The 26,573-nt window shown below is 52.1% G+C and overlaps 1 protein-coding gene across 3 annotated transcripts; it reads left to right on the top strand.

The window, feature by feature from the left end:
* Nucleotides 1–3,245: 3,245 nt before the first annotated feature.
* On the top strand, nt 3,246–26,221 carry UCK2 (uridine-cytidine kinase 2). 3 transcript variants are annotated; one of them, XM_030495491.1, is made up of 7 exons: nt 3,246–3,549; nt 13,427–13,586; nt 14,543–14,639; nt 15,498–15,640; nt 20,914–21,011; nt 23,065–23,113; nt 23,632–26,221. In XM_030495491.1, the coding sequence occupies exons 1-7, from the start codon at nt 3,451–3,453 to the stop codon at nt 23,769–23,771; spliced, it is 786 nt and encodes a 261-aa protein (XP_030351351.1). In that variant the 5' UTR covers nt 3,246–3,450; the 3' UTR covers nt 23,772–26,221. The 3 variants fall into 3 exon arrangements, with proteins under 3 accessions (XP_030351351.1, XP_030351349.1, XP_030351352.1); XM_030495489.1 differs by lacking the exon at nt 3,246–3,549 and adding an exon at nt 3,626–3,849; XM_030495492.1 differs by lacking the exon at nt 3,246–3,549 and adding an exon at nt 10,870–10,892.
* The last annotated feature ends 352 nt before the right edge of the window (nt 26,222–26,573 follow it).

The following is a 26,573-nucleotide window of genomic DNA, read 5'->3' as shown; positions in this document are numbered from 1 at the left end:
AGCTGGTTGTGCAATGAGTTAGGCCATCACTGAAAGTTGCAGCTAAGCACCCTCTGTGCCACAAGAAAGTCCTGGCACCGCCTCTGAGCCCTGAGAGTTTCCTGCAGCATTGGGGGAGAACTGAGAGCAGAACCTGGTCATATGCAACAGGAGTCCAGTGGGAGCAGGAGGCATCAGAGAGACAGGGATGAAATTAAGGACGGATATCATAGAATCATCATAGAGTGGTTAGGGTTGGAAGGGACCTTAAGATCATCTAGTTCCAACCCCTCTGCCATGGGTAGGGACACTTTCCACTAGACCAGGTTGCTCAAGGCTCTGTGCAGCCTGGCAAGGAATGGGGCATCCACAACTTCTCTGGGCAACCTGTGCCAATGTCTCACCATGCTCATAGTGAAGAATTTCATCCTAGTATCTAGTCTAAATCTACCCTCTTTCATCTTAAAGCCATTCCCTCTTTTCAGTTTATATTTCAGTTTAGTGCATGCAGCAGGAAGATACTAACAACCGATGATGTGGCAGGACCCATGATAGTGTTTTGTACCTTGCGGTGTGCCACCTCATGCACTTGGCTGTGCTGATCTTCCACCCTCTCACCTTCTCTTTAGAGCTCGCTGGCTTTCCTGTCTGTGAGATGTATCCATATAAATAAAGGCAATATTTCATAGAATACTAGACTATGTCGCCTAAGGAAAATTTGGAAATATTTTCTCTTATACCACTATGGCAAATGACTCACATGATAGTTATCGACACTGAACAAGGTCTTTCACAGAATACTTGTGTGGCAGAAACCAGGCTAGGAGGATACGGTCAGTGACATGCACCTCTTTCCTCTCTAGTGTCTGTGCTTTGAACTTGAGGTAGAGGTGACATGGGCTCTTTGTAACTTCATCCTGTCATTTTGAATCACACCAGGTTCCTTTTCAGCTTTTTTTTGGACAACAGAAAGCATAGTACTCTCAATGGCATTTCCTTTTTAAAACAGCATTCTGTGCTTTGATCAATGTGTGACAGACAGATGAAGAGTTGGGTGCAGTTTGGTTCGATGTAACAAGCCTGGGATATGAGAAAAAAGAAAGCATGTGCATAATACATAGCTCTTGACATATGAGTCAGGGGCCAGGGCAGTCTACAAACATTCTAGGTACAGCAGAGGTAGTATTTATTGAGGTAACCTCAAAACCAGACTAGAGAGAGTCATGTCCAAACAGATGTCATTATACTGAAGTCTCCAGCCTATAACTAGCAAAAGATTAAGTTGCTTTTCACAGTACGTTAGTGACTGGCAGCTAGGAAGAAGAGTGTAAAATTCTCAAGTAAGATTTGAGGAAAGATGCCACCTAAAACTAACTGGGACTTGGATTTGATTCCTTTCCAGTTTACAGCCCTGGCCTGGTTTTGAAAGAGATGCTAATCCGATCTTTGCAAATTCTCCTTGTGTTCTGTATAAATAAGCCTTGACTGTACCCCTTGAGGGCCCATCAAGAGGCATTACTTATCCTTCCCTATACGAGTGTGTCTGCTCCTGCCAGGTGTGAAGTGTCTGGTTTAGAAGGGGAACTGGAAATGAAATGCCATGATGGGCATCCTACAAAGATGCTCAGCTCTGAGACTGGATGGACAGCACAGTCTGAAACAGCTTCAGCACAGCAGAGGTTTTGATCTTGTCTCCAAGCAGGGCAGCAGAGAGGCTGGCAGCAGCGAGCGTAGGCATGAGGAGAACCAAGTAACCTGGAGGTCAACAGGCACTGAGGGGGTTTTGCCATTCAGACATGGGTTTGTTGCTGTAGGGGTAAGAAAGAAGAGCTGTGAATAGCTTCTGTACGCAGTGGTGTGCACAGGAGCTGTGCCCATGGTCAGCGCTTGGAAACTGGCATGGAGTCGTGGGAATCCACTGGAATTCATCCCTGCAGGAAGTTCTTGTCCACGTAAAGCACTTCCTCCCCTGGCACCAGCCGCACGCAGTGCCATGCTCCCATGCCACAAGCTGCAGTCCTCAGGGGCACAGTTGGAGGGGAATTGGGAGCAGTGGACAGAGAGGGGTCACACCTTCCCTGGAGATGCTCTCTCACATCCTGCGTGATAAGGGCTAGGATGTGGCACTGTCTGACAAACATTTCCACACCTGTTTCACCGTATTAAAGTGGGAAGTTAAAAACCTCACTGAAACTGATGATCCTATGAACGGGCTGGGAGGAACATTAGGGTATTGGCTTAGACCACCTCCTGCCCCAGTGCAGGATCAACTCTACTAAAAACTTTCTATTCAGGAAGTTTGCCTAGTGCCTCTTAGTGGAGTCCTTACTCTTCCTCAAAAACTTATTCCAGGACTCAACCATTCCCATACCTGAAAAATGTGCCTGAATGTCTATCTTGAATTACCCTTGTTGCAATTTGAGGTGGCAACATTTTGTTCAAGTCCCCATGGGTAACAGAAACTTATTCCCTTCCTGTATGTGGCAGCCTTTTATGTATTTGGAAACAGATGTCATGTACCCGCAGCCGTCTCTTCCCCAGACTGGACATGCAGAGTTCCTGTGGTCCTTCTGCAAAGTCAAACCCTAAGCTGTTCCCAAGACCCCACTGGTCTGTCCCATCAGGCCTCACCTTTCTCAAAACGTGGTCCCTGCCTACATTTACATGTTCCTGTGGGATGTTTGCCTTTTTCACAGCAGCACGGCATTGACTCTTTGATCCACTGTACTCCCAGATCTTTATCTGTAAAAGGGCTGGCTAGCCAGCAGGTTCCCATCTTGCATTTTCACAGATGATTACTCCTACCTAACTACAGTATGTCCCACTTGCCCATATGGACTCGCACCCTTCATTTTGTTGAGCCTTTTTCTGTTTCATCTAGAGCATTTGACTTTGAATCCTGGCCTCCAGAGCATTGGCAGCTTCTCCAAGATGGGTCCCATTTGCCAAAGACATAAGCATAATTTTTATTCTTGGTTTGAGTCGTTAATAAGCATTCCTAAGTGCTCACAGGACCAGGGCCCAGGTGGGATGGGAGAATCCGGAGGGTGGACATATAATGGGGGTCCTGCCAGGGGCCACTTTGGTGTGGTCCCAGCGCTCACTGGAAGCTGATGGTGAGTGGGCAGCAGGACGCATCGGGCGAAGGGGCAAGCCAAGCCGGCAGTGAGAGGGAACAAGGGCCAGTGAATCGGGCGGCCGCACCGCCTTTGTCCCCGGGCGGAGGAGGGCGGTGGCGAGGTGCGGAGCCATGTGGCCACCGAGCTGTACTGTACGGTATTGTGCCGTGTCGTGTCTACCGCCAGCAGGCTGGGCCGGAGCATGTGCAGCTGCGGCAGGCACCTGGCAGGGCGCCGCAGCGCCGGGATGTGAACCAGGCGGGGAGGAAGGCCCTTGACTCATCAGATAAATCCAGCCCCGCACGGGGAGTGAAGGCGGAGGAGGTGGCGTTGTTGCTACTAGCAGGGGAGGATGGCGGGGGACAGCGAGCAGAGGCTGGAGGAGCACGGGCAGCCCAGCGGCGGCGAGCCCTTCCTCATTGGGGTCAGCGGTGGCACAGCCAGCGGCAAGGTGCGGGGCTTCGCGGCGGGCTCCTGAGGAGCCCCGGGGGGAAGGAGAGGGATCCCTGCGGCGCAGCCTCCCCCCGCCGGGCGCGGCGGCCACATGGCAGCGCGGCGGGTCCGAGCGGCCGCTCCGCCACGTGAGCTGCCCCGAGACCTGCCAGGCTGGGCCGGGCCGGGCCGTGCTGTGCTGGGGAAGGCGGCAGGACCGGGCGTGCTCGCCGCTCTGGCGGCGCATGCTGCGGCCTGGGGAAGGACGAGCCGGCGGAGGGAGCAGGGCCGCCGAGGCGTCTGGCCGGGCGGCGGTGCGGTAGCCTCGGGTGCACGTGGAGGGGAGGGGAGGGAGGGGTGGTGGTGTTGGTGCAGACGTTGACCCCCCGGCCGGGGCTCTGCTCCCGGGCGCTGCTGGAGTTCGGCGGGCAGGGCTGGGGGCTGCGCGGGGCGTGCGCGGCCCCGGCCCGGCCGGGATGGAGGTGCCCCCGCTGCAGAATCCCCCCGTCTGTGGCTTTAACCAGCGCTTCCTCTCCGTCACCCCTTCACTCGCAGTGTCCTCGAGGGTCGCTCGCACCGCGGCAGACCCGCAGGGCGCGTTGGGTGCCATGCAGTCAATTAATTTCTTCTTTAATGGTGTCGGTCGTGCATGGGGGTGCCCTTTGCTAGCTAATTTCGGGGTAGCAGGAGTGGAAAATCCGCAGTAAATGCTGACTCACAGCGGCAGAATGACCTCCTGGCTGCGCCCGGGAGGGGATGGTCCTTGACCGCGGCAGGTGGGAGCGGGGCGGTGGGGACAGGGCGAGCCGCTGCGGCCAGGGTGATGCGGGCTTTCTCTGGAGGGCTGCTGCACCCAAACTGCAGCGCTGGGTACCTCCGGCAGCCTCACGGCTTTTATTTCCTTTTAATATTTTTAATTTCTTTTTTCTGTTATTTCACGCACTGGATTTTTCTGTATTTGTTTAACCTGAGGTAGGTTGCTTTTGATCCTGATATGATTTCCGCGCCCCCCCCCTCCCCCCAGCTAATCAGCCCCTATGCAGGGCAGCACAGACACTCTACCTGCATTTTTAAGAGGCATTTCAGAGACCGTGAATAAATTTGGAAGTAGCAATACCTTTGAAATATTTCTTGCTAAGGAAACTGAATGTGAGCTGTCACAGGAGGAAGACAGCCTTATATCTTTAGGTTGAGTTGTATTTGGAGGGGGGCCCCTTTTTCTCTTGAAGGATGGCATAACCCAACAACTGCACCTCAGTCCATAATAGTGTTTTAGGAATCTGTCTCTCAATACCCAGTTGATTCTTGGACTGCTGTTGCTCTACTGCAAGGGAGAAAAATCCAGATATAACAGGGGAGGGATGGTGAAAGAGGACGCAATCTCCTCCACTGGGAACCAAAGCTGGATTGTTCCTGCACTACAGCTCCTGGTGATTCAAACATGCTGGGTTTGTCTGTTCTCTGATGCGTGGGTCTGCCTCTGTAGCTGTCCCAATAACATCGTGTCTGGCGCTGCTGAACTGTTATGTCTCTGAGCGCTGTGTCTCTGGCCCATAAGGTAAAAGCAGTGATTACAGTACAATATGCCACAGTTGTTCTCAACTTCAAAGTGAAAATACTTAGTAGCAGCAGGCTGCCTTAGTAAAAAAAAATAGGCAAATGGTTCTTTTAGCAAGGGTGATGTAGTAACTGGCTTTTCCTGTCTCTCAGCTTTGATTTGCGTGTGTTTCCCCCCCCCCCACCCAGTGACTGGTGCCTGCTAAAACCTCTGTGCAGTGCTGCCAGTTGAAGGGAATCCAGCAGATCAGTGCAAAATTTGTGGGAAAAGACTGCAAGAAATATGCTGGGGGGAAAAAAAACCACCAACACCCCACCACACACCCCCCTCAAAAAAAAAACTGGCTTGAGGAGAAGTAACGGGAAGAAATAACCTGGGGCTTGTGCACACAGACCTTCAAATTCACACTTGATGCAGCTGCAAGGCAGGGGTGCACTGGGGTTGTCCCACCACTGGCTAGTGACAATGCCGGGTGCTGGGTGATGCCGAGTGCACAGCACACTCTGGGAAAGCAGTGGCCGGGCTGGTGTGGTTTGCTGAGCTAAGGGCTTCCCTGCAGCTAAAATCTAGTCCAGGAGCTGCCATGCCAGTATGCTGGCTCTGGGTGAGAACAAAATGCTCCTTGAGGGAAGCAAAGCAGGCACCTTTCCCACTAGGAAAGTGGCAAATCCATCCGACTCACCTTCACGCCAATTGAGAGTTGTTGTCATAACACACCCCTTTGGCAGCACACCAGCCAGAAGATAACGGAGGGCATTTGCCTTCCATGGTCCCCCCACCTCCTCCCACTGCTGCTTTTGAGTCTAAGGTGGGGAAAACGCTCCACAGTCCTCCCCCATCCTTCTCAACATACCAGCACAGTCAGGCTGTGGAAGGAAGGGATTCTGTTTGTAGCTTGTCACAACTTGTGTCGCATGGTGCTCTGGGGAAGCTGGCATCCAAAGTGGCCATCATTCCCTGAAGACCTGGGGGAAGTGTTTGCCTGGTATTTCTTAAAGCCATATTGGTGACAACTCAAATCCAAAGGCTGACTGCTGTTCCCAAGTGAGCAAAAGAGGCTTGAGCAACTTTTGGTACCAAATAGGAGGTAGAAACCTAAGTGCTGTCCTGTTTTTTGGCTCTTAAAAGGAAGCTGGACTCTATTGGGAGCAAAACTGGGGAGCCACAGAGGTCCTGGGAAGGCTGTGATGCTGCAGCCTCTATGAGGGCAGTCTCAGCTGCATGGTGGCTGTTTTGTGTCTGCTCAGCTGGAACAGTCTCTTCACAAAAGCGTGCTGGGAGGCAGCATTTCTCCCCCTGTCCCCTGAAATATAAGCACTGTGCAACTCAGGCAAAGCTTGCTGCAGTCTCCTGATGTGGAGGAGATGACATGGCATTAAGACCCCCTCCTGAGCCAAAGCCAGAGAGAACTGCAACTGCCTAATTTTCTTAGAGGGATTCCCAAGGTTGATTGTAGCATTTTCTTTCATCCTGTGTGCTTTCAAGTGATCTGCTAAAGTTCTTGTTTTCTTCTTATACTCATGGTCTTTGTGCTAACACCTTCTTCCCTTCCTCCCACAAGAGACTCCTGACTACCAAAGACTGCAGCATGCAAGGCAGGCAGCCAGGCTGCGGGCTGGAGGAAAAGTCAGCAAACTGACTACTGAGATGTCCTGTAAAGAGTTGGGATACCTTCTTAGGCTCTTCACGTGTCCTCACTTCAGCTTAGCTTCTGGGACCTTGCAGCTCTCCTGGCAGTGCTGGAGTGGCAGTGGAAACATATGGTGATGGGGTGGATGCAGAGGTGGGGAGAGCTCTTCAAATTCAGGCTAAAGCATTAATGGCTTGTCCCCATGTGCAAAGCAAGGTGCTGATTGCTACCTTCCGTCAGGAATTTCTAAGAAAACACAGATTTGCAAATGCTTTTGTTGGCTACCCAACCCTCAAACTAGTGAGGGCTGAATATTGGTGCCACTGTGGCCCTGTGGCTGCATCATTTGGATCCTGCGTTAGAGCTTAAAGTTGGAAATGCCTGTTTGAACATGCAGCCTGAGAGTTTTCAGACTGCAGAGCATCAAAATTGCAGCATGTGTTCAGCCAGGTGTATTCTTCACCGTTAATCCATTAGGCACTTTTGCTTTAAACACCTAAAATGCTGTTTGAGTCTGAGCTGGCTGCCTAGATGACTGAGTTGGAAGGCTGATATCACCCAGCCAGGGTGGGACAGCCAGGGTGTTGGTCCCCAGAGAAGCAGTGGCCCCAGCTGCAGTACATACCGGCATGAGGCAGTTCCCTCTCCACATGGGGCTTCTTGCATGACAGAGTTCAATCCCTTATACTAGCAAGGGCTGAAGTCCCCCCCAGAAGCCTGGGTGTCCCTGCCACATCGTCACCACCTCGATGCCAGGCAAAGAAGCCTAAGGGAGACCCTGCAGTGACACAGGGGGAGCCACGGGAGGGGGACTAGCAAGGATTGTAGCAGTCCTGTGTCAGTTCAGCACCATTTCCTGGTGACGTTTGTTCTGTGGCTGGCAGGAGCCCTGCATCACAAGGTCTGACTTGTTAAACACTGGTGTCAATGTGTGCTAGAGACTTGTCAAACTTTTTAGTAGAACATTATTCTGTGCCAGCCCTTGATCAGATTGATACACAGGACATTTTGATGGGTCATCCCTTTCCCATTACCAAATGAATATGCGTAAGTTTATTATGGAGCCTGCTTAGCATAGTCCTGTGGACTTGGCCTGCTCAAGGCTATAGAGTTTGCAGCAGAGGCTCCAGAAAAATGTCCTGTGTCTAAATCCAGTGGATTGGGAGGGATCGTGTTAGGGTTTTTTTTTATTTCCCTGTGCATAATCTGTGTTCAGATCCTCAGTGTTTGTGTGCCTGTTTATGCTCCAGCCCAGGACTGCTGATCACATGCACAGTGTCCCAGGGTGAGTGAACAGAAACCTGGCTATCCCAGTCCTAGACTGGTTGGCTTGTGGCTCACAAAGGGAAAGGCAAGAATGGTGAACCTGCCTGTGAAAGCTCTGGGTGGAGGCCCAGGTTTTTGGTACAAGAACAGCAAGTTTCCAGTCCCAGTGCTGCCATGCAGATGTGCTCCATTAGGACTGGAAAGGATTGTATGGGTCATGAACCAGCTCTCTAGAGTTCCAGGCAGACATTTAATAGATGCTCTGTGACCCTTCCTAATTTGGTATCTATTCTGTGTGCCACCCCAGTCCACCAAGTACTTCCTAATACTCTATAATTAACATAACCTTACAAGAAGAGACCAAAATCCATAACTACTGCGCTGCAGGAGATAAGCTGGAGAGAAGGGCAGCACTACCATGGCTCCTGATTTCAGGGACCCAATTGAGTGAAAGTCCCCTGTGATTTCTGAAAAGGGAACCATGCTACCGGGGACATCAGAGAAATGCAGCAAGTAATCCCAGTGGCCTCTCGTGTGATCTTAGGGAAAATCCTGTCAGATCCCAAAACTGGAGACTGTTTTATCTACAAGCATGTGATGAGGACACCTCAACTGGGCTCATGTGGGTGCAGAGCTGATGACAGCCCCTGCCAAGCCTGCTGACATGCAAATCCTAAGTGGTGTCCCTTGACATAACTTCTGGGCTTCTCTCCCTGATGAGAGGGGGGATATGACTGCTGCAGTCTATCCTTGCTCTCGGCTGTAGCATTTGTTGTGGGCCAAGGGGCAATGCCTCTCTTTCTTCCACACTGGAGCACAGCACATGCCTCTCCTGGTAGGTCTTTCTTCTGGCACAGCTTTTCTCCCTTTACTTGCTCTTGGGGGGACTGGCAGCTTCAGTATTCCTTTAGGGTTGGAATCACTTTATCTGGCATAGGGAGGATGGGGGGTCCTCCCTGCTGCTGTAGTGGGACCCTAGTGAGCAACTTGGTGTAGACATCCTTCTGCAGTGCCAGGCTCCCTGGGGATAGATGGACTGCTCAGAGCAAGTAGGTTTTAGTGTATTCATATGCATGAGGCATACGGATCCTTCTTAGCCCAGGTCAGGCCTTGCCAGCCAGGGCAGAAATACCGATACTGCCCTATCTGCTGCAGCAAACCTGGGGCTGCAAACATCAGCTGTGTCCTGCCTGATGCCTTCCCGTGATGGTTACCTGTAGCATTGTCCATCAGCTTTCTCTCTAATACCCATCTGAAGTCCTAATTCTCTGGCTGATAAGAACTACTCAAGAGGGATTGTGGGATAATCTGCGTGGGAAATTAGTCAACTCCTGAAGAATATCTGAGCAGCCAGCTATAGGGCATGATAAATGTGAATTAAATATGTAATGTAATTAATATATTTGAAATAAATGTCAGGGGTAGAGCTCGAAATAACCATCTGTAGAGTTTCTTCCCCTGTGCACCACTTCTCTCCTTCTGGGAAAATATGCTGGAGTTCTTCCCCAGGTGCCCTCTGTGTCTTCCCAGCAGAATAAAGCTGTACTTCTTCCTTCAACACTAGTTATTTGTGTGCTTGGTTCAGAGGAGGAATCTTGCAAGAGGAGCTGCAGCTGCTTCTGCCCAGGAATAACATCTCTGAGCTCGCTTCTTGCGCTGTGATGTGTAGATACCTCCCTCTCAACCATCTGTGTGTGGTGTGGGTTGGTTTGCAGTTTTCCCAGGGAGCAGCTCAAGTGCAAAGCCTGGGGGAGTGCAGCTCAGTGGGTTGCAGCCAGTTGGCTTAAACCTGGAGCCGAGTTTCCCCTCAGTGCAGTGTGTGGAAAGTAATGAATGATGGCAGAGTGGCCAAGGCTGCCTGCCTGCATGCTTGGGAAGTCCTGCATTGGTTTTATGTCGCTGACATGGGGAAGGTCCGCTTGGCAACCATGGAGGCTTGGGAGTTGTTGTGTTCTGTCTATATTTAGTTTTAAATAAGTTCTGGAGGAGGGGAAGGCTTTTGCTTAAGAAAGCATCCTGTTGCTGGGAGTGCACTGCGGCCGAATCACCTTTGATGTTCACTTCGGATCATGGTGAGGTGTACGCAGTGTAGATCTGGGGAGAGGGCTGAGCGAGGCTGGTTGCACCCTGGCACGTTACTTCACAGTCATGTCTTGGTCTTTTAGGGCATCTTAAGGCCTCCCCAGAGCATAACTGCTATCATTTCCAGTTATTAGTGGATTTTTCACACTTCTGATTAACATCAATCACATGTATGTATACATTACTGGTTTTGGAGGAGGGTGTTTAAGCAGGGGACACACATTATTCATTTGGAGGGATGCTTCCTAAGACTGGGAAGTTTCGTTCCCACTGTATAGGGGAATTTGTAACCTCTGTGTTTCTGGTTTTATTTCCTCCTTAACATAGGGTGTTTATCAACCAAGGGGAAAAGATGCCTGTCCAGCTGTAGGAGGTATTCAGACTTGCATCAAGGAATGGCCCCCATGAACCATTCTTGTTTCCATCACAAATGATTGCGAGGAAAGCAAAAACCACCTTCTTCATATAGATCTTGCTGAGGTTTGCTGCCCCACTGAAGCAAGCTTAACACAGCCCTTGGGTTGAAGGAACATGCCATGTCCCCCACTGTTCCTATGTTCTGCTGCACTTAGTGCCCTGGCCCACACCTTGTGTGGGACCAAGGTGACATGTGCTGCTTCCCAGAGCCCAGAGGTGTCATCCCTGTCTAGCTGGGCAACACAGTACAATGAACCTGCGCTCAGTCCTGAGAGTGGGATGTCCTTGTGATTGTCTTTCTCCACTGCTTCTGATAGGTCGCCAAAGACCACCAGAGAGAACGGAAGGGCCCATAGCATCTGCCTGGATGCTTTTGTAGGAGGCACTTGCCACCACAGAGCACTGAATGGTAAATGCAACCAGGACATGCTCCAGTCCTGGTCCTGGGCCCCAGTGGGAGGATGTACTCCTATCTCCAGCAGCTGGGGACTACTTTCTCCTTGGGTTTTTCTCACCACTAGGTGTCTTAAGTTGTGGGGTATGGAACAGGAGGGTGATTTTTCAGAGCTGATGGGGACTTCCCTCCCCACCCTACTTTCCAGGATCAGTAGTCCAGAGATTAGTGTGCATAAGGCAGAAGAAAGACTGACAGGAACTGTCTGATGCCCTCAAATGATTTTATGGTCCATCTGCATGCCGAAGTCCAAGGGGAGAGTGAGTGTGCAACTAGCGTTTTACTTTCACTGATCCAAAGTAAAGGGGCCCTGCTCCTTCTCCTGGGCTGGGGAAAGCGATTTCTGGTACACATACAGACGGAGCCTGCTGATCTACAGGCTGGGGATCTATCTGGGTGGCTGTGCTGGGAGGTGGTTTATTACAATGGGTATGGGAAATTTGGTGTCAGCAGCTGTGGCCAAGGCTGAACCCTGCTGCACTGCATCTCCCTGCTGCACAGGCAGCATCGGAAGGCAGCAGTGTCTGGAGGACAGAGCAGGGAGGAAAAGTGGAGGAGAGGCACTGTGCACGCCCTGTTCCCTGTTTTTGTGAAACCTATGGGATACAGCTGGATAAGCAATAGGGCTGATGCAGCCTGGAGAAGGATGTGGGGAGTGGGAAAACAGAGGAAACGGAGAATGGGCCCTGGCTTTGTGTCTGCGCATGCCGAAGGCCGAGTGACTGGCACTGACTTGCAGTGCTTTGTTCTGGGTGGTAGCAGTTTGCTGCAGGGCAGGGCTTCCTGACGTGGCTCAGGAAGCACAACTTGCCAGCTGCGAGAGGCAGGAAAAGAAGGTGGGATGCTCGGGAGACCCTGTCCCTGACCTGAAACCCGAATTTGTGCCCAGGGCCACAAGGACTGCTGCCGGGCAGCCTGAGCTGGTTCACTCTGCAGCAGTGCTGTGTGTGGAGGCTCTCCAGCCAGGCTGGGGCTGACTCACAGCACAGCGGTCACAGCCAAGTCAGGTCAGCCTGGCCTGAAGGAGAAGAGACAGTCTCTAGGGACAACAATGCCGTCAAATCTTCCAGCTTCTCAGGCAAACAGCCTTGCCCTCTGCTTGCTGGGGTGACCTCCTCTGCCAGACATGCATTCTTCTCCCTGTTCCCTCTCACCGCTGCTGTCTTCAGCTCTGCTGAAGGTTGTTAATCTGGAGGTTGTCAGCCAGGTAAAAAAGCAGATGGTTGAGCCAGCAGGGAAGTGTGAGCACAGAAGGAGCCAACAGCAGGCTGGGGCAAGCAAACTTCTCTTTGCAAATCAAAGGGCTCAGCAGAGAGTATTTGTGATGATCGAGACCAGGAGCTTCTCAACTGGGCATCTGCAGCAAGTACAATTCGCATGAGGTGAAGCAGCTCAGTTTGGCAAGAGGACCACCCACTTGTCCCCAGACAGTGGATGCTGTTGGGCAGGAGTGGGGCTGACACAGAGGGCTCCCACAGGCAGGTCTCGCTGGCCAGGGCAGGCGTACCGGCTGCCAGTTGGTGATGCAGTCAACACTGCTGTGTTGCACAGTGGCCAAGGACTCGTATGACTAAGGAGAAGGGACTGAAGTGGGCTTTGGGATTTGTCCCCCAAGCTGTGCTCTTATTCTTGTCGCTGTGGTGGGGTCCAGCATGACCCTCAGCTTGTGCCTGCTGCAAGTGCCAGCAGAGTGTTGATGCCAGGCCACCAGCACCCAGCCTGCTCCATGTGATATGGGAGGTGCCAATCCCTGTGCCAGCAGTGCTCCTGGGGATCTTGCACTGGCAGCCAGAGCCACATGGCTCTGCAGTGTCCTTAGTCTCATTGTGCCAAGAGGCACTGGGATATGCTCGAGGCTGCGCCTCCCAGCCCTGACAGCTGTGGCAGAGATCCGTGATATAGTCCCACAGCTCTCTTTCTGGTGTCTTTTCACCCTGAGCTTTCTTTAGCATGTGAAAACAATCTGGCTTTCCCTCTCTGAGGACTCTCTCCCTCCCTGCCCATGCGGTGGTGGGGTTTCTGGGCTGGACCAGTGCTGGAGGAACCAAGATACTGAGGCCGCCTCCCAGGGAGGAGGCTCAGCCCTGGTGCCACACGCAGCTCTGCTCCCTGGGGAGCTGCTGGCCAGGCTGAGACTGGCCATGGGGCCCCTAGGGGTGCGGCAGAACCCAGGCAGTGGCTGACTGGTTTCCTGCTGCCATTTGTGCCCAGAACAGGAGCTGTGGGCAGGCTGTAGGGATGGAGGAGAGGGAGGCAGGGAGCAAACTTAGTGCTGCTTTGACACTGAAGGGCCCCATGTTGATGCCTCTGGAGCACTTTTCCCTCAGTGGCTTTGGGCTGTGCCTTTGAGGAGACCACAAATTCTCAGCTGGAGGTCCAGCAAGCAGTGCCTCATGCACCCAGAAATGGCTGTTACCTGGGGACGTTCTCCCTGCACGGCTGAGGCACCACTTGCCACTGACTTGCCTCCTTTGCTGTTCTTTTCCCAGTCCTCAGTATGCTCCAAGATCGTCCAGCTGCTGGGCCAGAATGAGGTGGACTACCGCCAGAAGCAGGTGGTGATCGTGAGCCAAGACAGCTTCTACCGGGTCCTCACCTCAGAGCAGAAATCCAAAGCGCTCAAAGGCCAGTTCAATTTTGACCACCCAGGTGAATGAATGGAGAACAGCACTGTGGCTCTGCCATGCAGTGTGAGGCAAGGGCTGGAGTGGGACCCCTTGCTTCACCAGCAAAGAGCCTTGCATGGACACTGGGACCCTCCACAGGGGGCAGGAGTGGGAGACTTAGTTGAGCTGTTGTGGAGCTGGGTTCACCCCTGGCAGGGTGGCTGGGGACCACCTGTGTCCCCTGCAGTACAAGCTCTGTCTCTCCTGGGAAGGAAACTGCCTGTGGGGTGGAGTGTTTGAGATGAGAAAGGGCAGGTTGTGAATCCTCAAAACTCCTTGAGATGCTCCTCTTCTCCCTGCAAAAACATCCATCAGTTTGAAAACCTTTCTGGTGCAGCTGGGTTGGGACCAGGGAGATCGCCTCTGGCACAGCCCCCTGGAGCCAGCAGCTCTGTGTCCCTCCTTCAGGGAGGGAACAGTCTTGTGCAGCTGCTCTGCAAACCCCTCCACTGAGGGGGCTGTGCCCTGTTACTACAACAGGGGCTCTTTGAACCATCTCTGGGCTTGGTGGGGAAATTCCAGAGCTGCTGTCCCTGCATCCCCATGAGGACAATGGCCAGAGACAGTGAGCACTGAGCAAACAGAGCTCGCTCTGTCCAGCAACTCAAGGCTGAAACACTGCTCCAGTCTCTCTGAGGGCTGGAGCCCTGGAGGAGATGCCTTCCTGGGCCTGGGCAGCCGCACCACCATACAAGGGCAGTATTGATCTCTGCAGGCCAGATCCCAGACTAGTGCAAAGCACTGACGGTGAATACCCAGGGGCTCTGGGAGAGCTGGGCCTTGCTACGCCCGTGGGGATGTGCAGGGCTTTTCTTCCTTGTCTGTGCATTTGTCTGTCCCCAGTGTGGAGTGCCAGTGGCTCTGGCTAGGCTATGCTCAGTGTCTGCTGGGTGGGAGGGGTTGTAAAGCTGCCTCAGGTAATGTTTCCTCTCTCCTCAGATGCCTTTGACAACGAGCTGATCGTGAAAACGCTCAAAGAGATCACTGAAGGGAAGACGGTCCAGATTCCTGTCTATGACTTTGTCTCCCACTCCAGGTCCAACAGCTGCTCCTGCCTTGCTGTGCTGCTGCTAACACCCTGTGGCACAGCACGCAGTCCTGCCAGCCCAAACCACCTGCCCCTCTGCTTGCGCCCGCTGTTAGGCACCTAATGTGCCAACTCAGAGTTTCAATCCTAACTTCTCCAGACCCCTTGGTTAGAGGATCCAGGGCAGATACAGGTGCAGTCTGAGGGTCTAGAAAGCTGCGCAGCTATGCAGTAGCATCCAGCAACATATAGGTGTCAATGGAGGGGGTTTATGGCCTCTCTTTTCTTCTTCCACCCACAGTTTGTCTCCCCACAAAGCTAACCACTTGTAGCTTTAACAAGTATTCCAGGCTCAAACAGCCTGGCACTGCCAGGAAAGGAGGAGAACAAGAGTTCTTGCTCCTGTAACTCTACCCTTGCATGTGTTCAGCTTGTTTTTGCATGCCTGTATTGGTCGTGGACCGTGTGACTCTGCTAAGTTTCCCACAGAAGCGCTGTGGTGTCAGGGGAGTGCTACCTGGCTGCCAGAGGAGCAGAGCTGGCTCTTGCAGTTTCCCAAGGGTCAAGTCCTATGTGTTTCTGGGCTTTATGGCTTGGCACATAGCGCTTGCAAGCAGCAGCTGGCCAGGATAGAGGGACAAGGGCTGGTCTGCGTCCTGCTCTGCTGTTTGTCCTTCTAGGAAGTGTACGTATGCCTTGGATTCCCTTCACCACGGTGGGGTAGGTCTGCCCTCTCCTTGGTTGTCCCCCTTGTGCAGCGGTGATGTCCCAGGGTTGGAGCAGTGTCTAGGAGCACCGCTGTTTCCCCCACCTCTCTTGGCTTGTTTCCCCCTACCAGCATATTTTGACTCTCCTTCCTCCTGTTAGGAAAGAGGAGACGGTGACTGTCTACCCTGCCGACGTGGTGCTCTTCGAAGGCATCCTGGCCTTCTACAGCCAGGAGGTGCGGGATCTGTTCCGCATGAAGCTTTTTGTGGACACGGATGCAGACACCCGGCTGTCCCGCAGAGGTGAGGCCCAAACATGCCTTGTGGAGCAGAGACAGAAACGTCACTTAATTGATCTGGGCAGCTGGTTGCAGAGGAAGGTTACAGTGACCAGAGCAGGTCCGGAATTGGCACAAAGCTGTGCTGCTGCTAGCAAAGAGCCACGGAACTTTTCCTCCGTGGTGCAGAATATCACGTAGGGCAGCTTATGGCAGTGGAGAACGCCTTGCTCCATCTCTCTTAGGATTCAGTGGGATTTTTGCTGCCTTGCCTGGGATTCCTCCTTTGATGTGTAGCAGTGTGACTACTGAGCATGCTGTGTCCTTGTATGGCCCTGTGGCACTAGCTCTGTGTCATCGGCTGAATAGCAGCTACAGTCAGCACATACCAGCAGGGAGGAGTGCAATGGGCAAGGCAGAGCATCTCAGCAGTTCAGTCAGAAGACAGTGCCTGAAAGATATGCTCAGGACCTGGGGTATGGATGTGCTCCAAAGATGCATTTGGGTGTGAGGTTGTCCATTGTGGATGATGATGCAAATAGGGAGTCTAGTTGTTCGTTTTTCAGTCTGTGCAAGCACAGCCAGCGCAGCATGGAGCCTCTTTGTGATACTTGGCACTGGGATGATGGCTTTGGGAGCAAAGAGCCCTAGAAACCAGAATATCCCTCTCTAGGACACTCCATGTCCAGCTTGGCTTGTCTGTGGGTTGCCAGTTGACATAGGAGGGACTCCAGCTCTGCAGGATCTGTGTCTCGAGATGCTGTTCAGTTCAAAGCAGCCTTTATGAGTGGGCTCACTGATGTAGCCATCTGAGTCTCCCTAGATGACTAAGAAAGCATTTGGGGATTCTTGGGGCAGAATTTGATTCTCTCTGAACTGTCCCTGCCCCTGCCCCTGCCTGGCTCCAACAGCCTCCATAGGGTGTCTGGGGATGCAGAAGGTGACTTAGGAGAGGTCCGGTCCAGACCTCTAGGCTGTGATGAGAGGAGCATGTCTCAAATGTGTCAGCCTGGAACTGCTTGTGTGCATGGGACTGTTCCACTCTGCTACAGAACTGGTCTTAGAATTATAGAATCAACTAGGTTGGAAAAGACCTTTAAGATCATAAAGTCCAATTGTTACCCCAGGACTGGCAAGACCACCACTAAACCATGTCACTAATGGCCTCCTGAACACATTTTGAACACTTCCAGGGGTGATGATTCCACCACTGCCCTGGGCAGCCTATTCCAATGCCTGACTACCCTTTCAGTGAAGAATTTCTTCCTAATATCCAGTCTAAACCTCCCCTGGCACAACTTGAGGCTGTTTCCTCTTGTCCTATCACTTGCTACTTGAGAGAAGAGACCAGCCACCTCCTCGCTCCATCCTCCTCCTCCGCCTGCCTGCCCTTGTCTGTGAGACAGATACACAGCCCGCTGCTGGGATGTAATCAGTGCTGATTAAAAGCTCCTTTTTACGCATCCTTCTTGACCCTGCCCAGTATTCTTGCATGACTCATCCAGGGAGGTGACAGCACAGTCATTGCAGGGCGATGTGTTAGGAGATAGACATTTGCAAGATCCTGCAGTGTGAGCCTTATCCCTTAAGCAGACTGTGCTGTAGAAGAACTTGGGTTCACACCCAGCCACGGGGTAGCACACTGCTGTGGTTTAACTCCAGCCAGCAACTAAGCATCATGCAGCCACTTGCTATCTCTGCCTTCCCAGCAGGATAGGGGCAAAACTGGAAGAGTAACAGTGAGAAAACTCATGGGCTGAGATAAAGACAGTTTAATAAGTAAAAAGCTGTGTGTGCAAGCAAAGCAAACCAGGGAATTGACTCACTAATTCCCACCAACAGGCAGGTTTTCAGCCATCCTCAGGAAAGGAGTGCTCCTTCGCACTTGGGTTACTTGGGAAGACAAATGCTGTCATTCTGAATGCCGTGTCCTGTCATCTGTCATCCTGTCCCCCCCTGCCCTCCTCCCTAGCTTCCTCCTTCTTCCCTAGCTTTATATGCTGAGTGAACATGATGTCATATGGTATGGAGTATCCCTTGGGTCAGTTGGGATCAGATGTCCTGGCTGTGTTCCCTCCCAACTTCTTATGCACCCCTAGACTACTTGCGGTGGGGTGGTGTGAGAAGCAGAAAAGGCCTTGACTCTGTGTAAGCACTGCTCAGCAATAACAAAAATATCCCTGTGTTATCAACTCTGCTTTCAGCACAAATCCAAAACATAGCCTCATACTAGCTACTCTGAAGAAAATTAACTCTATCCCAGCCAAAACCAGTGCATTCTCCAGCCCTTATTTCATACCATTTATGTCACGCTCAGGTCCCACATTATCCAATGCATTCTCATTGCCCACCACACCTCTTCGCATCCTCTGATATAATGCACAGATATAATTCCCTTTGTTTATGGACCGCCCCTATAAAATAGCTGCAAATGTCCATTGAGTTCATTTAGTCCATGACTTTGGGCTCCATCTGTTATGATGATCACTTGGGACAAGAGAGGTGGTGTGTTGCATGGAGTTACTGGGCACCAAAGCCAGCTCAGGTAGGGTCACTTGCTGCACTTGCACTGCTTCTTCTAAGGCTTGTCCTCCATTGGTTCAGGTGCCTCCTGCTATAGTAATTCCAATAACATGCAGCTTAAATCATGTGTTACAATGATTTAAAAGTCTGTTCATTATGATCTTCACCCCTGCTCCCTTTGGGTTAGGTTATAGGGTTTAGTATTGCAATGAACTCTCCCTTGCTCCCAGCCCGGCTAGCAACAAGAGGGCCCTGCTGTAGCAATTCCTGTAACATACAACTCAAATCTCAAGTTACAACAATTTTGGCAGTGCCCTGGATTAGCTGTCTGAAGGCAAGGTGTTGCATGTGCATTTGCAGTGCAATATGACCATGTGTGCATCCCAGCTATACTCTGGAGTGTGTGGTACAGTCACTTCGGACTCGGTACAGAACTGTGAGCTCAGGGCGTGAAAACTGGTTGAGATCCCATCTAAGATCTGAGAACTGAGACTATCCAGCTGCTGACCACAATACAGAGGTAAACCCAGTTGTGCTGCAGCTGTTGGAGAGGGTCCTGAGCCACCTGGGCCCAGGCCATTCTTAGGTATTTCTCCCACCCACCATCAATTGCTAAAGCCTTGCAAAGGGGCATCTAGCCTGGTTGAGGTGCTGGTATCTCCTAGTTAGGGCAACTCATTGGCCTCCTGGTAGGGAATTGACCTGGCTTGCTGTCAGCAGTTGGGAGGACCATTGCAGCAGTAAATCTGTTTACTGTGTCTCCCTAACATTTCAGAAAAAGGAGAACCTGCATGTGAGGTGCTGAAACTATAATCACATCCCTGGAATGTAGCTGGAGGCAGTTTGTAGCAAAAGTCAGGATCTTGCATTGTGACATGGCCCTGAGTCATCTTGCTCTCTTTGAAGTCCTGAAGAGTTGGAGCAATGGGCTTTTCAACTAGGCAGCAGCAGATGAGGTTCCTGGAAGTGTAGCTGACAGCTCGGTTAATCAGTAGTGCTGTGGTTCTGTACATGTAATTTGCACTGTCCCCATCTCTGCACCTCTCCCAGGAAAAACACTGCTACCGTAGGACAAGGGGCTAGGTCTGTCGGGTGCCTCAAACAGCCTGAGCCATGGAAAGCTGATTCTGGCTGAGGTCACTTCACTGCCCTGTCCTCAGTCAGCTTCTGTAAAACAAAGATAAGTCATTGTACACGTTTTGGGCCCGATTTGAGCAATGTCTGCCTGCTGGTTCTACATGGTGCCAATCTGTCCTTGGGACATTTGCCTGCCCTGCAAGTAGAGGGTGATATTTCCAGATAGGGTGGGTGGTCTTAGCCTGGGTTGCTGGGACCTGTTGCTTTGAGGTCAGGTACAAGACAGTAGGTGCTTGACTTGTGTTTGTGTGGGGGGGTGATTTGCCCTGCTGTGGTCTGCCTGGGAGCAGGCAGGAGAGCTTTGCCTGCCAGGACTAGCCCCTGCAACCTGGGCACTCGCCCCCTGTGCAGTTCACAGGCCTCCAGCATGCCATCCCAGGCTGGGTGTGCTGTAAATACGCCCTCACTGTGCTCCTTCCCTGCCTCAGAGCAGCCAACAAACAGGGTGTGGGACCTGGGAAACAAAAGTCTTTCTAGTTTATTTTCTTTGCCTGTTTTTCTGTATTGTTTGAGCTGGGGCTTGCTCCCACTCTTTGGAGAAGGCAAGGAGCTGTCTAGAGCAGCCTGGGCTGAGCTGAGCCATTCCTGGAGCTGGCATGCATCCTGCTGCCGGTCCTTTCTTCCCTCCATCACCTCCCCCGCTTGGGGCTGCAAAAGAGCACACTGCAAAGCTGCTGGCTGAGGACAAACAGACCCATGGGGATGGTGCCAAACCAGCACTGGAAGAACAGCAGTGTCCTGGCCCTGCAAGCACATGGGCAATGGCTGCCGAGCAGGTCACACAGGCTAGTAGTGCTGTGGCTTGGCTCTGCCTTGGCATGTGGGAAAGGCTTACTCCAAACCCAGTGCCAGGCATGCTGGGGAGAAGCCAGGCCCCTGGGGAGAGCCAAGAGACATCTGCTCTGCCACAGCACAGCAGTTTTGGCTCCTACCCATGGATTGAATTCCCCCTGAACTGGGGCGCTTGTTCATGCTGAAGTGGCTTCAGACTGGGGATGACAATGGCCCAAATACCTTATGCAACCAGGGTGTAAGGCCCAAATGGCAGAACAAGCAGGAGGCCAGCTTGCTCTCCTGGCTTCCTCCAAGCACCACCCCCAGCCTCTTGCTGTGGGAGCCTGCTTTGCCTTCCCATCCTACTCAGCTGGGAGCTGCACAAGGGGCCTGGCAGAGCTGGGTAGGTGGGAGAGTTTTACTCTGCACACCTGAGTTAAACTGTGCCTTATGGGTGAACTCCACTGCTTTTTTATTCTTTGGGCACCTCTGTACTGGATCAACTGGGGGAAATGGCCCTAAATGCCTTTTGGCCAAAGGAGTGATTGGAGGGTTGCAGGGACTGTGAGGCTGGAAACAGTCAAGACTGGGGTAGCACTGGTTACAGCTGAAATGTGCTTGCAGAGCTGAGAAGAGAGGGAGGACAAGAAAAGCCCTTAGTCAGGTCAGCCAGCCCTTGGCTCCCAGGAAAGCCTGGAAGCATATAGCAGGGATGAGGTGTGCTTGAACATGTGGGCAGCAGCTTCCAGGAACAAAAACCTCTGGCAAAATACATGGGTGGATGGCGAAAAACTGTACTGAAGGGAAGGGGGATGGAGTAATTCATGTCTTGTCTCCTGATTGTGCCTTACATCTTCCCTGCAGTGCTACGAGACATCAGTGAGCGGGGCAGAGACCTCGAGCAGATCTTATCTCAGTACATCACCTTCGTCAAGCCTGCCTTCGAAGAGTTCTGTTTGCCAGTAAGTAAGGGGAGCGACACCCACAGGAGTCTGCCAAAAATGCCTTATATCATGCCCAGCTCTTCAGACAGGAGCATTTTGTGTCCCAGAGCTCAGGTCAGCCTGTCTCACCTTCATCCCTCCCTGCAGGCACTGGCAAAAATAGGGGTGCTAGTGCTGGCTGAGACAAGGTGAGATGGGGACTGTTTATACAGACACTGTCTTCCTGGTGAGCTCCCCTATGTGAAGGCCTGTATGGCAAATAAACCCCTCCCTGCACAGGGTCTGATAAACCAACACCAGGCAGCCCAGCAGATTACAGCCAGGAGGGAAGATCCTTGGCTGCATCTAGCCAGGGGAGATCCCTACCACAGGCAGTGTCTGCTGTGCCTGCCTCCTGTTTTGGGCTGTCCTGCCTGCCCTTTTCACCCTGGAGTCTTTCTGGCTTCTTGATGGCTGGATGCTTGGGAGAGCAAGGGCACTTCTTCCTGTGCTCTATGCTGCAAGATATGGCCTTGCAGGTGGCATTTCCTGGCTGGTGAGAGGCCAAGGTGTAGAGCATACAGACCTTGCTCTGGGCCAGTGTTGCAAGGTCTGCCTGGAGAAAGGAAGCTACTTTGGGAACTGATAACTGAGGCAAGGCTCCCTAGCAGACAGGGACTTTGCATGTGGGAGACCACTGCAGTCCTGCAGAACTTGCAGGTGGAATAGCACGTTTGTAGGACTAGGCATTGCACACCTCTCCTGGCTCTCGTGCAGAGGAGCCTGTGCCTTGGATCTCAAGGGTTTTCAAGCAGATGTGGTAGTTATGTGAGGATTTTCTTCTTCTTCTGGAGGCAGAATAAGAAGGAGCAGAGTTCTTCAGCCTGAGAACTGCTGGCCAGCACTATAGACAAAAATGGAACCTGGGCTGTCACCCTCAGGAGCATCTCTGTGCCTGTCTAGGTGGCCAGCTCTGCCCTTTCCTGTAAGAGGGGCTGATTTGCTGTGTGCTTGTTAGAAGATCTTTTCCTGGCTCCTCAGCAGCACCCTTTTCTCTCTCTCGCTCAGTTGTGGCTCTGGGAACCAACATCCAATTCCTGGTAATCCCAGAGAGGCTTTTCCTGAAAGGCAGGTCCAGTTTGGTGGCTCCCTTCCTTGCAAGTCCCCAGCAAGGTAAATCTGCAGCTTTGCAAAGTAGCAGATGCTGCATCAGTCTCTTCTGTTGAAGAGTCTGTAGGAGGATGAAATAGGAGACAAGCAGGGTAGAAAACAACTGCTTTGTCCCTTCCCACCAGCTTTGCAGTGGCCTGTTCCTGCTTCTAACCTGGTGGTGCACTGAGCTGCAGAGCAGTTGCATGCGGATGTTGAGCAGGCTCAGCCTCCACCGTTGCTCTGTTATCTGACTCCTAACCCAGCCTTGGGCCAGGTGGTCCAGCACTGAAATGGTCCAGCATGTGCTGGTGATTTTTGATATAGCTAGAAGCCCCTGGAGGTGTCAGATGGAACTCTTCATCCATGGAGCTGACTTCTTTACTGGTGGTAGAGCTTGGCTGTCAGGAACTGGTCAGCTGTAAAAGCTGACACAAATAAGGGAGGAAACTGGGACTGGCACCTACAGGTGAAGATAGGTCAGAACTGGTGTCCTGAATCAGACTTTTTTTGCAAGCGTTGCTGGTAGAACGTTCTTCCCACATCCCAAGCAGACCACACGGCTGTGCCCAGGCATGTCAACTCTTGCACCAAGTCTCGCTGGATTCAGCAGGGAGGTTGTTCCCAAAAGCATCAACTGCTGGAGTCCTGTGATCATGAGGCTTTTTTTATTTCAGGTTTGTTAGGGTGACTCTTGCTACCTCTTAGTGCAGTCTGTATGAGCTCATGAAAATGGAGTCAAGGCACAAAGCATGGCCCTCAAAACACAGAGCAGAAGACAAAAAAAAAAAGCATCCAAAATGTGTTATCAGCAGTAACATACCTCCCAGTAGGTTTGGGTTTGGCAAGGGGAGGGGAAGGACCTGGCCCAGGAAGGAGGGGCAACGCCACAGCCTGGTGGCTCTCCACTTTCGCCATAACACAGTGCTCTCTCTCCTCCCAGACCAAGAAGTATGCTGATGTGATCATTCCCAGAGGAGCAGATAATGAAGGTGAGCGGACCCAGAGCCTGCTGTTATGTCCTGGCTACCAGCTTTGGCCTGTGCTGTTGCAGTGGAGCCTGCCACAGAGGTGACTCAAGTTACTGTCACCCAAGAGAGTGCTGTTACCACACATGCACTGACTGAGATGAGCCTCTGCCTTTGCTCCTTCCTGGCTGGAAGTTTTTGCTCCTCTGATCAAGCCTGGGTGCCCATCTACATGCAGTGCCTCCAGGCAAACTCCTGGTTCATGTTCATCCCACACAAAGGAAAATAAATGTGCTTCTCCCAAGGCAAGAGTGCAACTGGGACAGTCAGTTGCTGGCTTGAGTGCTGGGCTTAGCTAGGGCAGAGGGATGAAATCCCAGCGGGCAGCTCCTCCTGCCAGGGTTGCAGCTCCCCACCATGGAATACGAGGGGATGGGAGCAGGGGAGACATTATGGTCATCATCTCTGGACTGGCTTTAGTTTATGTGCAGTGACCCTAACACAATCTCTCCCTCATGTCTTTCCCTCCTTTTTGCTCACAGTGGCCATAAACCTCATTGTGCAGCACATCCAGGACATTCTTAATGGAGGACTCAGCAAACGCCAGAGCAACGGCTACCTGAATGGCTACACTCCTCCCCGCCAGCGGCAGCCCTCAGAGTCCAGCAGCCGGCCTCACTGACCGCAGTGGCAGCGTGAGGCTGGGGCAGAGGGCGCTTGGGCCCTGCCACTGCCCCTCTGTACATACTGTTCATTCATTCCCCCCTTATCTATTTAAGAAACCAGATGGAGATGAATGCCTTTAATTTTGTATGTTTGAAATGCTGACTGAGAATCAGCTGTCTACTTGGGAGCCTGACTGTCCACAGCTCCTGGCCTTGCTCAACAACTCCTCTAGCACGGAACTGGCTATAAATATCTATAAATATAGAATTGCTCTATTTTTGTGTAAATGCAGAATAATGTAAAATTACTTGCCATAAGGTATTCACCAGGCTGAGTGTTGCTGGGAGGGCACTGGGAAAAGGGTCGTGGGAGATGTTGCTGTCAGGATCTTCACCTCAAACGTGTGAAGGAAGGAAGAACAACAACTGCTTTAGTATCGCAGTGGTGTCTGCCCCGGGGAAGGGACAGGCCTGTGGTGGCTTGAGTATGGCATGGATTTTGCAACTGGGCTGGCATTGCCTCCTCCAGCCGTTGCTGTTCAGGCCTGAGCAGCCTGGTTTTGGCTGGCAAGTACTGCACAATACCACTGCGAGCTGGGAGAATGATGTGTCATACCTCCCCTGACTGTCTCTGCATCTCCAGGTCTCTGTCTTTTAACAGTATCCCTTTCTGTGTCTGACACCCCTTTCCGCCACAGTGTGGGTCAGCTGTCACGCTTTCAGCAAGGACCTAGCAGGGGATGCTGGGTATGTGATCATACGAACATGGCAGCTTGTGTCCTTAGCAGTCTCACTGCTTGGCTTGGGTAGGGACGGCACCCGCTGATGCTCGCTGGCCACGTGTGTGGTGGGACTCCTAGCTAAGCCCTGGGTTCAACTGTAAGCCTGGAGGATGGCTTGCAGAAGGTCAGAAGTGTGTCTGTCATTCCTCCCTGGGAACGTTTTTGCTCTAGATGGGGGATTTTGGGTCTGTAAGATATGGTTAAGGGAGAACCAGCCTCTTCTGAATGAAAGGGGCAACAGGTGATGAAAGGCAGCTGCTGAGCAGGCTGTCTCAGCAGGGGCAGCAGCGTGTCCCTGAGCTGCCCAGTATCCCCATATGGGACATCCACAGGTCCCAGCTGGGTTGCGTGAACTTGGATGCCCAGGAATTCTCTGTTCCCCTTTTTCAAAGCATGCTGTCACCTAGTCTGTGTCCTTTTCATTGTGTCCTGCTGGAGGACAGTGTCCCTGCAGTCATCCCCAGGTTTGCCCAGGAAGTGCCCTCCCTTGCACAGGGTGAGACCTAGTCTCCCCTAACCTGCTAGTGCTGCAGCACTTGTGGCCCAGGAGAGCCTGGTGGGATTGGACTGCAGGTCATGGGATGCCTGGAGAGCAAGGGGCAGCAGGGCTGGGCCAGAGGCTTGGTGGCAGCCAGTGAAGGGGACGTAGGATGGCAGCCAGCAAGATCCTTTGGCCCATGCTTTTGGGTCTGACTTGCCCCATTGAAAACAAAGTTTCATAGGCATCCCGTGAAGCCTGGAGCAGGGGCCCTTAACCTTGCTTTCTCTGATGATTCCCAACTTTTCCAGAGCATTCTTTTTGCTCTACATGGTTAAAAGCTTAAGACCTTAGATGCTCGATGCTCCATTGCTCTCCAGCCCCATGTGAGCTGAGATAAGCTTTGATTTTTAACAAGAGAACAAGAAAGGAAACACGACCCGCACACACACCCCTGCCGTGACCTCTACTGGGACAACCTCATTCCCTCTTGATCTGTGATGGGGGCACGTGGCAGCCCTTTATCCCCTTATGCTAGCTTTGCCATAACCAGGGGCTGGCACTGGGCAATTCTAGGTACAGCCATAATGTCACAGAACTGATAAATTGAAGCTGAATAAAATTTATTCAAACTCAATTAAAGCTCTACCAACATTAACTAAAGATTTGGAATGCCACATGAATTCGTCACTATGCTACTGAATCTTGAACTTCATGGCCAATGATCCAAAATGCGCAATCACTCACATGAAAAGGGAGGGCTCTCAACCTCAAGGAGTTCCCCTGGATGGCGTCCTGACCCAAGGGGAGAGTCCCTGACTGCAGACCTGCTGCTCTGAGGAGGACTGAAACGTGTCCTCTGGTAGGTCTCCTGTATGACCCCAGTTCAGACATGGTCATGCAGGCCCCCATGGGCTCAGGACTCAACTTTCTCACCCCTGCACCCATGGACCACCACCATGTGGGTGGGACAAGAGCTGCGCACACGGGAAGCTCTCCCGGGCTCTTTGTGGTGGGAAGCTCTCCTGGGCTTTTGTCAGTTTCTTGCCAGGGCTTTTGTCAGGGTGGGTGTACCTCCCACACATAGGTAAGAGGGACCAAAGCCCTGCAGAACTGGTGAGGCATCTTGGGGCTTAAGCAGCCAAGACAGCTCTCAAGATAAAATGCTGGCCTCCTCTCCCCTGTAAATAAAGACAGAACAAATGGATGCTGGTGTTTCTTGTTTCCTTGGTACTGCATGTTGCTAGCTGTGTTCCCAGTGTGGAAGCAGACTTGGGCAATGTTGTCTTCATTCTGCAAGTCAAAGCCACACCTGGAGCAAAGCTCCTGGCACAAACTGCTTGCGTGAAAAGGGAGGTGCTGAAGGCAGTGGCTCTGGCTTTTGGCTGGCCAGGCTAGCTCTCAGCAAGACCTGTGCACATACGGCTTTGGGTGTTTTTGTGAAACCCCTCTGTGGTCTCAAGATAGCAGAGAGATGGAGAAGTTCAGCCCTTCCCATTAAATCTCTTGAAGAGGTGACAGTCAAATGAATTTCATCAAAAGAGCTTAGAGGCAGGGGG

Source organism: Strigops habroptila, chromosome 8, assembly GCF_004027225.2.
Source record: "Strigops habroptila isolate Jane chromosome 8, bStrHab1.2.pri, whole genome shotgun sequence".
Classification (NCBI taxonomy): Eukaryota; Metazoa; Chordata; class Aves; order Psittaciformes; family Psittacidae; genus Strigops; species Strigops habroptila.
The sequence above is the reverse complement of the archived record's forward strand: the minus strand, read 5'-3'. Positions and strand labels throughout refer to the sequence as shown.

Coding starts and splice junctions, on each gene's coding strand:
- UCK2 (XM_030495489.1), top strand. CDS start 3,643: ATGGCAGCGCGGCGGGTCCGAGCGGCCGCTCCGCCACGTGAGCTGCCC. Junction 13,587..14,542: donor GTTCAATTTTGACCACCCAG/GTGAATGAATGG, acceptor CTCTCTCCTCAG/ATGCCTTTGACAACGAGCTG. Junction 23,114..23,631: donor CAGAGGAGCAGATAATGAAG/GTGAGCGGACCC, acceptor TTTTGCTCACAG/TGGCCATAAACCTCATTGTG.